Source organism: Nilaparvata lugens, chromosome 6 (assembly GCF_014356525.2).
Source record: "Nilaparvata lugens isolate BPH chromosome 6, ASM1435652v1, whole genome shotgun sequence".
Lineage (NCBI taxonomy): Eukaryota > Metazoa > Arthropoda > Insecta > Hemiptera > Delphacidae > Nilaparvata > Nilaparvata lugens.
In genome coordinates, this window is record NC_052509.1 from 8,184,553 (window position 1) to 8,196,963 (window position 12,411).

Here is a 12,411-nt window from a genome sequence, read left to right on the forward strand (position 1 = left end):
AATTATGATATACTCTAGTTTAGGAGGATTATCATGTCATGTCAACAAATCAGATTATGTTGATCGAATCAATTAAAAATTGTCTAGCTAGATAAAATTTCTCGCTGATTGATTATGATTACACAGCTGGAAATAATTCTGTCTCTCTCCCACACAGGCACAAGCATCTTCTGTTATCGAGAGACGATGAATTATCATCTGTTTTCCAAGGATGAATTATCCTTTTAATGTCGTTCAGCGAGTTTTTCAAAGAATGAGACCTAGTGCAATCGAATCTTTATATCATAAACCTACTATGTTCCAAATTTCGTGAAGATCGTTAGAGCAGTTTTCGAGATCCGTAAAACATAAATAACCAGATATATATACAGAAATTGCTCGCTTAATATAATAGGATTTCGAAAAACTAGAAAACTGAACACAAAATAAAATGAAGTGAAAATAGTGAAAAGTATCAGATATTTTGAATTATTTAGGAATGTTTCATTTCGTCAAGGAAAAACGTTTCCAATTATAGAAATGAAAAAATAAAGATTATCATAAATACTACGACTACGCCCCGTTTCGGAAATCTAATTTTCTGACTCCAGCTGTTTAAAGTTTAGAACTTAGCTAAATCCGGAGCTCGGAACCCGGCCCATAATGTTCTAATCTAATGATAAGAATGATAGTTTTTGATTCTAAAGGGCGCTTGTGAATGAATATCAGGCTTCTAACCCTTTTACAATGATGTTCAAGAATTAGTACTTGTCAGTGACAAAGTACTTGTCATTTTAATTTTAAAAACACTTTTGAAGTGAAAATGCATTTATTATTGGTAGTGACGATCGTTTCGACCTGGTGTGGGTCAGACTGTTGAAACTTACTCTAATGTCCTTCACTGAAGATTGTAGAAACTTACTCTAATGTCCCAATTAGAGTAGAAACCTACTCTAATTGGGACATTAGAGTAAGTTTCTACAGTCTGATGATAACCCACACCAGGTCGAAACGATCGCCGTTACTAATAGTAAGTGCATTTTTACTTTGTAAGTGGTTTTAAAATTCAAGTTTTATTTTAGTAGTGAGAAAATATGGATATGCAACAGAGTACTTGTCATTGTAATGACAAGTTATTTAAACTTAATGCACTAAACTTGGGCCCGGTTGCACAAAAGCTGGTTTAATTTTAATCGTATTTAATTTCACAAGAACCAATCAGAGTAGGTATTTCGAAACGAAAGCTTCTCTTATTGTTTTTCAAGAAATTAATCAGGATTGAAATTTAATCGTATTTTGTGCAACCGGCACTAACAGGTCAAAATTATGTGTCAAGTGAAAAAGCTGATCAAACAGTTTTGTGTGTTGATACCAGTTTGCATTTGCATGCAATATTTCCGCCGCTTTCCTGTTGATTATCTTCCAATCATTGATTTTATTTTGTGATTAGAAATAAGCCATTGAAAAATATATGTTCTTGACGAATAAAATATAACTGATAATTTTTAACTTTATTTATTATTTTTTTATTTATTCACAATGGAGACAACGGGTTTCCCCAAACATGTCTCCTTGACAATAAAAATTGTACATATACAAATAAAAAAAGAAAAATAATACGAACTTATGCAATTATAACCAATACAAACAACAAAAATACCACCTAATTCAAAAATGAAACATGCATGAACAGTTGATATTACATCAGATATACTGGTATCAGCTATCCTCTCTCTATAGAAGGCAGTGGCAAGGCAGAGAATCGGCAACGCTGTTCTCCTATCTTTCTCTACTGCCGTTATAACGTGACCTCACTATAGAGCTTCTCATCACGTCAGTTTCCATCAATTTCCATTCAGATCGATGTTTTGTTAATGAAAATTGACGAAGAATAATTGAAAATTTCTGGAAAATCTAAGCAAGAAGTAATATTCTCACTGTACCGGCCACTTTCACTGTCACTGATGTATCCAGTCTCATTGTTGCCTTGTTGTGTTTGTATCAAGTTTAGTTAACTTTATGAAATATAAATAAATAATATGTTAATCCACTGTTTTTGGAAGGGCTAAAGTATTCATGTAAAAATCTGGTGTGGCACTCACACAACTTTCCTTGCCGTTATGAAAATTGATCACCTGACGCTAGTGCTCACGCGCATCTCAAGTCTACTTATAAACAAAGATCTGAGCCAGCTGGTGACAGGACAATAACGCTGGAGACATACGAGGTCTGCTATCTCTTCATAGTGAATCATTTAATAGAATCAACAGTTGCCAACAGTTTGAAATTGGATAATCACATTTTCTCGAATTTCGTGCTTATTTTCAATTTTAGGTGAAAATGTTACTGAACATTAATAAAATTGTAGTGTATGTGCGTCTGTGTACACGATATCTTGTCTCCCAATTAACGGAATGATTTGAAATTTGGAACTTAAGGTCCTTACACTATAAGGATCCGACACGAACAATTTCGATCAAATGTAATTCAAGATGGCGGCTAAAATGGCGAATATGTTGTCAAAAACAGGGTTTTTCGTGATTTTCTCGAAAACGGCTCCAACGATTTAGATCAAATTCATACTTTAAAAAGTCATTGATAAGCTCTATCAACTGCCACAAGTCCCATATCTGTAAAAATTCCATGAGCGCCACATGCAAAGTTTGATTTTAGATTTCCAATTATCAGGCTTCAGATACAATTTAAACAAAAAAATTCAAGTGGAAAAGATTGAGCATAAAAATCTCTACAATTAATGTTCAGTAACATTTTCACCTAAAATTGAAAATAAGCTCTAAATTCGAGAAAATGTGATTATTCAATTGCAAATTATTGTTGATTCTATTAAATCATTCACTATGAAGAGATAGCAGACCTCGTGTGTTTCCAGCGTTATTGCCCTGTCACCAGCTGGCTCAAATCTTTGAATAGTAGACTTGAGATGCGCGTGAACACTAGCGTCAGGTGATCAACTTTCATAACAGCAAGGAAAGTTGTGTGAGTGCGCCACACCAGATTTTTTAAAACTTTATTCTATTACTCAGTGAGTAAAAATTACTTTGATTTTTCTATTTTAACATGAATATGTTGTTTGTTTGTACAGGAAAACAGGAGATCTCGAAAATCTAGTGAAATGAAGAAAAATACTCATCAGACGTTCAGTGATATCTACCAACACCTTCCCGAGCGTCTCATGGGAGAGATGAAGAAAGACATGAGTCCGGCCCTGGCTTTTCTTGCCATCCTGCATTTGACCAACGAGAAAACGCTCGACATCAAATCTGCCGACTCGACACTTACCGACTTTGTCATCAGAAAGGCCTGACTTCATAGTGAGTACTTCTGTTAATGACTTTTATACAGAGTGTCCTATGAAAGGTGTAACATCTAAAGACCATAGATTCTACATGAAATTTGCAACAAAAGATGTTCAGTGAAATTTCCTTAAATCGAACTTGGTTTTCGAGATATATCGATTTTTTATATTTTTAAAAAACGTCAATAACTGGAAAATTATCTGTCAAAAGTATCGAATATCAGTCTCAAAATCATTATAAAATATCAGTATCAAATATCAGTAAAAGCTTTCAGTCATTCTAAGTATCCTATTATAATTATTAAGCAAGCAATTTCTGTATTTTCATATCTGGCTATTTATTTTCAACGGATTTTGAAAACGCCACTAACGATTTTTACGAAATTTGGAACATAGTAGGTTTATGATATAAAAATTCGATTGCATTAGGTCTCATCCTTGGTAAAACTCGCTGAACGACATTAAAAGGATAATTCATCCTTGGCTGAAACAGCTGAGACTCGTCGTCTGTGGATATGTGGATAGTAAAAAAGTGAGTGAGCGAGTGAGTATGTGAAAAATCAAAATATCGCATCCCCGAAATTCATAAGATGACATATAAAAATAGCCAGCTGTGAAATATAAACACGATCATTTTAGAGAATTGTGTTCTGTTTATCAATAAATAAAAATAACGAGCGAAGCTCGGTGCCCCGATATTATGATTGACATGAGGAATAAATTTCCATTACGATTCATAGAATGTGTTTCTTTGTTTGATGGTTTTGAACTTTCTATGAGCGTTCAAACTGAAATTAGACTTTGAACTCGACGAATGTACTTTTTCGACTTTGACCGCTCATAAAAAGTTCAAAACCTCAAACAAAGAAACAAATTATATGAATCTTATTGGATATTTCTTCCTCTTTTCAACCATATTCTTAGAATTGTATTTTGACTGACTAGTTATCTAGTTATTGACGTTTTTCAAATATATCGAAATATAAATTTATCTCGAAAACTAATGTCGACAAAATAAAATTTTAATTGACATTTATTGTTGTCTATGGTCTTCGGCAGTTACACCTTTCATGGGACACTCTGTATTTTTACTTCAATTTTCTTACTCGTCACTTACAAACTTTGGCCCGGTTTGTAACTTATTAAATCTAATGAACCATTAAATCTATAACCGTTTCAACTGATATCAGAAGGATTTTATATTCAACTAAATTTGTTTTCCCTAATCTTTCAAAGTTGTCTAGTACTATTTCAATTTTCTCGAATGCTCAGCATTCAAATTATCATTACTTATGTCTGAACTGATTGCATTCTGTATTTTTAATAAATCGGGATTTATTTGATTTACAAAGGAAAATTTGCTTCGTGGTCTAAAATTTAAATAATACCTCTCATTGAATAAATCTATCACTAATTGTGTGTGATTTATAAAGTACAACTGGAGCTGATAGGTTTTCATTTCACTGATATGGAATCAAAATTTCCATATGAAGTTCTCTATTCTAATGTTTATGAACACTTCTTCTTTCAAAAACATTCATTATTAGCTGAAATAATATTAATCGATCACTAATTGTGTGTGATGTATAAAATCACAACCAAGTACAACTGAAGCTGATAGGTTTTCATTTCACTGATATCGAATCAAAATTTCCATATGAAGTTCTCTATTCTAATGTTTATGAACACTTCTTCTTTCAAAAACACTCATTATTAGCTGACATAATATTTAGATTGCTCTCTTCAACTCGTTATTCAGGATTAGCAATTAATAACTGATCGAAAACCTTTTTTTGAAATGATACTCCTACTTGCACCGGAGTCTAATAAAGCGGTTGAATGCACGCTACTGTTTCCCCATTTTAAAAACTACTAGACGAATGATTTTATTCCTTAAAGCTTTGATTTTTTATCTTGTTAGAAGATTTCTGAGACCTTCTTTTATAATTTTTATCAAATTTATTTCCCCTCTATCTTCCTAGCTTTGAATAATTCATTTTTACATCTCGATTCAAACTTGGAATCAATGTATTAAATCTAATGAACCATTAAATCTATAACCGTTTCAACTGATATCAGAAGGATTTTATATTCAACTAAATTTGTTTTCCATAAACTTTCAAAGTTGTCTAGTACTATTTCAATTTTCTCGAATGCTCAGCATTCAAATTATCGTCACTCATGTATGAACTGATCGCATTCTGAATTTCAAATAAATCGGGATTTATTTGATTTACAAAGGAAAATTTGCTTCGTGGTCTAAAATTTAAATAATACCTCTCATTGAATAAATCTATCACTAATTGTGTGTGATTTATAAAGTACAACTGGAGCTGATAGGTTTTCATTTCACTGATATCGAATCAAAATTTCCATCTGAAGTTCTCTATTCTAATGTTTATGAACACTTCTTCTTTCAAAAACACTCATTATTAGCTGACATAATATTTAGATTGCTCTCTTCAACTCGTTATTCAGGATTAGCAATTAATAACTGATCGAAAACCTTTTTTTGAAATGATACTCCTACTTGCACCGGAGTCTAATAAAGCGGTTGAATGCACGCTACTGTTTCCCCATTTTAAAAACTACTAGACGAATGATTTTATTCCTTAAAGCTTTGATTTTTTATCTTGTTAGAAGATTTCTGAGACCTTCTTTTATAATTTTTATCAAATTTATTTCCCCTCTATCTTCCTAGCTTTGAATAATTCATTTTTACATCTCGATTCAAACTTGGAATCAATGTATTAAATGTAATCATTATTATCAGTTTGACACACAATACCTCTATTCGAATTATCGCTGAAATTTCCTCTCTTATCAAATTCAACTAGTCGTGCTAGTTTATTTCTACATTCATTGGCATAATGTCATATTTTCTGACATTTGAAGCATTTTCTATAACGTGAAGTTTTCCTATCATTTGTAGAATTTGGAGATTGGATTTTCTATTTCATAATATTACCTTTAAAGTTGTCATTGAATTTTCTATTTCATAATATCACCTTTAAAATTGTCATTGTTAGGATTTGATCTACTCACCTTATCCACATGACCTAATTTTTGACAAATATAACATCTTAATAGGACTGTCCCTACGCTTCAAATGCATTTCTATCTGAAAATGACTCATGTCGATCCCCAAACAGAATATTCTGAAATTGAATGCATATTTCGTGAGATCCCTGAAATTTCTAGGCTTGAACTGAAATACTAATCTCGATCTTTCCTCGGGGTTCAAACCTGAACATATATTAGTTAGAATCTCTTCTTCTGACTTGTTCAACTAATTAAATTCTAAATTTTGGTTTGTATATTTCAGGACTCAAATTTTGATTCAATGTGAAGCAACATAACCTAAATTTTAGACATACGAGTACTTCTATCAAAACTTTCGGAAAGGGTACAGTTTTGGGTTAGACCTGGGGCCTATTTCACAAAGGTACAAGTATTGTTACCAACCATGGTTACGAACAAGTACTTGTAGTTACAAGTTTACAAGTACTCATGTTACACAAAAATTTATGATCCACAAGTTAACAATTTTACAAGTCTACAAGTACTTCAATAGTAAACATAACCTATTTTCATGATAAATTCCTTTTTTCATCCTTTATAAAGGCTACTTGTACTTTTCAATAATTACTTTGAAAATATTTGAAAGCAATATAATGCTTTTTGTACAGTCTACTTCATTTATTGCTGAATTTGTAACCTACACAGTATATGTACTCTGTATATATATAGTATATGTACTATATATAATGTACCGGTATACTATAAAATATACTGTGTATATATACTATAGTACACATAACCTATGAGGTAACACATTAATAACTATTTTTGAAATTTATTAAATTCAATTTCCTGATGCATATCAGACTCACGGCTCTGAATTGACAAATCCTTCATACCTGGCCCATATCTTGTACAGAAATGTGCCAGGGGTGATTAGGGAAGCAGAGGCATTTAGTTTGGTAGTGTTTAGGAAGAGGGTGGACAGGTGGCTGTACCAGATTGTTTGGGAAGCTTCAGAAGAACTACTCCAATCTCGTTATGCTTGGTAACCAACACGACTTCAAGGTTTCCAAACAATTGATTGGTATTTATTTTATCATTGATATAACCGATATGACTGTTTTGCCTTTCTGGTTTATGCTTTTTTTTCATTCTCTCTTCTGAGAATTTCTGGAATCCCTGCCACTGCGGTCTTCAAAAAAATATTGTTTTTTCTTCTTTATTTATTCTTTTAATCAATCAAGGTATTAAGTATACTTATTCCTATATACATATTCCTACATACTCATTCTTAAATATACATCAGCACAATATAATTCTTGCATCATCAAAGCATGTTGTGGTAAAGTTGCGTAAGTGTATCTCTCATCGCTACCAAGATACAGCTGTTTGTTTTTTTACCTAACTACACAAGAACTGAGTTCTGCCACAGTAAGTTTGCGTATCTTACATACGCACTTTTACTGTGGGAAAATTTAGTTGGTTGACACGTTCTACGTCTATGACAAAGTTGCGTATCTCCCAGATACGCAAATTTGCTACTGAGATCAGCTGATCTCCATGTTAAAAACCGCGCATGTTGTGTTTGTTGTCTGTACGTAATAATAGGTTATGTTCAACTTAACGTACCTATTGTAACTTGTTATGTTACAATACTTGTTATGTTAACTAAGTTTCATTATTTAGTGAGGAACAATGTTTCGACCGAGAACTCTTGAGTTTTCTTGAATCAGAATATGAATAGGTGTTCAAACTTTGAATTTTTCATGTTAAAAATTTTCAACTTGATGAACATTCAGTTAATAATTTTCCATTCATATGCTGTGGTTTCACTTTTATGTTGTAACTGTGTAATGACAGGTTATTTCAAAGGTTCATAATAATTATTATCATAGTTATAAAAACATGTACAGCTCCTGTCTGATAAACCAGATTATGAATAGAGCTTCATATTACTTTTTATTTTTAAATTCTCAACTTTGTGGAACATTTAGTTATTTATGTTGAAGATAGTTTCATGTTTATAGTTTGATAGTACCTATGTATTGTTTACCAATTATTCTTATTATTCTTAATGATTATAAAAGTCATACCCTGATAACTATTATTAATACAATTACTATTACTCTTATTATTACAATTACAACTCTTATTATTCTACTATTATTGTATTCTTAAAATTAAGTAAGCGTTATATTTTTTCACTTTTTCAATTATGGTATTATTCATAAGATACAATAAACTGTTGATTTAGTCAATCTAAAACTTTGTTGAAGTTTTTTAACTCTTCTTAGTTGTTAAAAACTATGAGTAAAAATGGGAATTGGAAGATACGCAACTTTACAGCATATAATAAAATATGCTTGAATCTCATTTTCCACATGTTAAAACTGCGTAAGTGTTTTTTCTAGCCTAAATTGAAAAATGAATTAATCTCTCAGATCACATGTTAAAATGCTTAGAAATGAATAAGAATGCAACAGTTAGTGGGTGAAACTAGTGAAACCCTGATTTGCCAGGACCGATCAAAGTTGTTTTCTCTTCTACTGAAAAATTTGGTTTTTACAGTTACGCAACTTTACCATTGGAGCGACGATATCACAAGCACTTAAGTCAAAATTGACGAAATTTTCAGATACGCAACTTTACCATTGGAACGACGATATTATCTATTTTATAATCAGAATATTAATAATACATCCATAATATAAGTGTATTCTCTATTATTTACTTCTATGAGCAGATTAAGCTTATTATGTATAAAGTGGAACTCCCCCCCTACACACAGATGGATAGTCTAGTAGGGGGATTCCAAAATATGTTGTATATTGTATTTCTTATTCGTGTATTATGTTTTTTGGAAATAAACTGAATTGAATTGAATATATTTCCTAAATAATGAATTATAGAGTAATATAGGGCATTTTTGATTATTAGAAATATTTATTGAATATTTAAAATCATTTTAATGATCACTTGTAAATCCTTTACATAGCTTCCCACTTCGGTAGAAATACTTACGAACAAGTAATTTCGACAAAAATTGTTGGCTACAATGAAAATCTTTGTGAAACACTTGTTCGTAACAAGCAAATCACTTGTAAACTGGTAGAAATTCATTGTAACTACAAGTTTACAATTCTGCTTTTGTGAAACGCTTGTAATCAGCTGTTCTCCAAAACCATGATTTTCAACAAGATTTGTAACCTACTTGTAACTTTGTGAAACAGGCCCCTGTTGGTCCTTTTCTGATCATATACAGAGTGCTCTGAAAAAAGGTGCCCATGAGTCAGGGCGTGATTATTTCCATCAAAAGAAGTAAAAAGTTATAATTAACATAGGTCCGAGAATGCTTAGTTACAAAATTATAAAGGCTGAAATATTTCGTCTGAATTTCAGATCCCCTGCCGAAACGAAAAACCCTAATTTGCTGTTCAATTTTGCTGTTCAAAGATGTACAATTAAGCGTACTTTATGTAAAATGAACTGAGAAATTGAATAAAAACGTTTCCAGACCTTTAGTTACAGTAATTTTTAAAATATGCAAAACTTGGTCCCGAAAAACAAGCTCCGTTAAGGTTTGAAGCAGATTTATTACTGTGTTAAATGTACAATAAACACAAAATATTTTTCTACGGAACTTGTAGAAAATTTAATTTTGAAGAGAAAGATGTAGAATAAGTCTATAATAGGCAAAAGAAACCTTGAAAAATAATCCTTGATTACATACAAAACGCATGAAAAATAGACAAGCTCTCTATTTTTCATGCGTTTTGTATATAATTAAGGATTATTTTTTAAGGTTCCGTTTATCTATTATAGACTTATTCTACATCTTTCTCTTCAAAATTAAATTTTCTACAAGTTCCGTAGAAAAATATTTCGTGTTCATTGTACATTTAACACAGTAAATCTGCTCCAAACCTTGGAGTAACATGTTTTTCGGGACCAAGTTTCGCGTATTTCATCACATATCTTAAAAATTACTGTAGCTAAAGGCCTGGAAACGGTTTTATTCAATTTCTCAGTTCATTTTACATAAAGTACGCTCAATTGTACATCTTAATTAACAGCAAACAAATACCCGTAGGGCTTTGTTTCGGCAGGGGATCTGAAATTCAGACGAAATATTTCACTCTGTATAACTTGGTAACCAAGCATTTTCGGACCTATGTTAATTAGAACTTTTTTTCTTCTTTTGATGGAAGTAATCCCGCCCGACTGATGGGCAACTTTTTTCAGAACACTCTGTATCTGATTTGTGTATTATGAAATGTGAATAGATAAGTAGATAATTTGGCCGGCTCTTTTATAGGTGTTACAAATTTCTACGAATCCATAGGCCTTTTGCCTTTTGTTTTTTGGGTTGGACTGTATGGTACGAAAAAAACACATTCATATATCCAATTCAACACACCAGTATTTAGACCCGGGAAAACAAATAGAAAAAAATCACTTAACCCAATCAAAAACTATGACGTAATGATATACCGATTTGTTACAAACAGGGTTTCAGGTGGTAAATTGGAATAAGGAATATGAAGGAGACAGATGGGTGAAAACAAATCGATATTATTCTGCAATAGTGTGTGATCCGTTCTTGTGGTCCTAGTCCTCAAACATTTCTACTGACTGGATATATATTTCACTCAAAGTATTTTAAACGATTTAGGGCGTTGGCTTTCACTCTCAATATATTTTCACAAACACAAGCACAAGTTATGAATCAATTACACGAAACGAATATATTATATTTACAATAATAATGGGACGAATTTCCCACAATGACATATTCAAAAAAATAACAAATTAAACAAATAGGAGTTGCTAATTATGGATCAACTATCCAAACGAAAAACAATGATCTGTCAACAATGAGATCTGTTTTGCAACTGAGCTCAGCTCCGGGCTGCACACGCCTAGAGCGGAGGGGATGGCTCAAGTCGTGGGAATGAAATGATAACAGGACAAAATCTCTTCCTCAGCACTATTATGCAGTGGATAAAGGAAAACTAAAACTACTATACAAAGAAACTGGCTTGAACAATAGGTGTTACATAATTTGCTAAAGGTTATCCTCTCTGTTGCAGCCGATAATACTGTTCGCGCTCAATAATAGAAATAAGCCCAGCAGGGACGAAATATTTCAAAATATCTTGATAAAAAAGTCAAAAGTACTAATGGAATAAATTGCTATAATATTCAATCTTTCAGAGAAGTCCTACTGTGGAATTGTTAATCAGATTGAATAGTTGTTGATCATAAAATTACTGCGTTCTTCAATTTTCATAGAATTTTCGATGAATTTAAATAATTTGTCAGCTGACAAACCATCAGTGATAAGTAAGTCTTTCATAAACTGTTCGATCGGGCTCGACAGTATATCATAAATATTGCTGAATCTAGAATCATATACTATTAAAAGAGCAATTTCTGTTTATATGTTTAGATGTTTTTATGTTTATATATTATATATATCTGTATGTAACCGGATCTAGAAAACGGCTCTAACAATTCTCACGAAATTTGGAACAAAGTAGGTTTATGATATGAAAGTTTGATTGCAATAGGTCTCAACCCGGGGTTAACTTGCTGAAGGACTTTAAAAGGATAAATACGTCATTGAGAAAACAGCTGGAAATTTTGTCGTCTGTCAATACCGAAATGGAAGTGAGTGAATGAGTGCATGTGTGGGATCATTCAGCTGATCTCACGAGAAGAAAAAGTTATTTTCGTTCATTTCTCTTTTCTTAGAGAACATGTTCACTTCAGAAAGTCCAAAAAAGTAACTAGATGCTGTTAGTGTAGAATAGTGCATAGTATATTAAAAAATATTGTAGCAAACATAGTATATCATTCTAAATCGAATTCATAGTATATATATTTTTTGTAATTGATGATGTGTTTGTTTTTTGAAGTGTGAATGAATTGTTATTTTGATGAGTGATATTAGCTTGACCTAGATTTTGATTTGGACTGTAGTATTGCCGTGCTACCAATTTCTCCTAAATAGGTTGGATAGCATTTTTCACCTGTTAACCTAAAGGAAGTTATCGGCTCCAAAATGGTAGATTCTTGATAAACTATGAATG

General features: G+C 31.9%; 1 protein-coding gene and 1 long non-coding RNA gene across 2 annotated transcripts in view; both read left to right on the forward strand.

Moving 5' to 3' along the window:
• The window catches only part of LOC111058521 (condensin complex subunit 2-like), an 80,088-nt gene extending 76,784 nt beyond the window's left edge, over positions 1–3,304 (forward strand). Inside the window, exon 9 of the mRNA XM_039431343.1 lies at positions 3,083–3,304. Coding sequence (XP_039287277.1) covers positions 3,083–3,304 — 222 coding nt within the window. The remainder of the gene's footprint in view (positions 1–3,082) is intronic.
• Positions 3,305–3,877: 573 nt separating this feature from the next.
• On the forward strand, positions 3,878–6,912 carry LOC120351782. Its single transcript, XR_005571524.1, has 2 exons — positions 3,878–4,916; positions 5,636–6,912. It is a non-coding gene; the product is annotated as an uncharacterized LOC120351782 (long non-coding RNA).
• Positions 6,913–12,411: the final 5,499 nt, after the last annotated feature.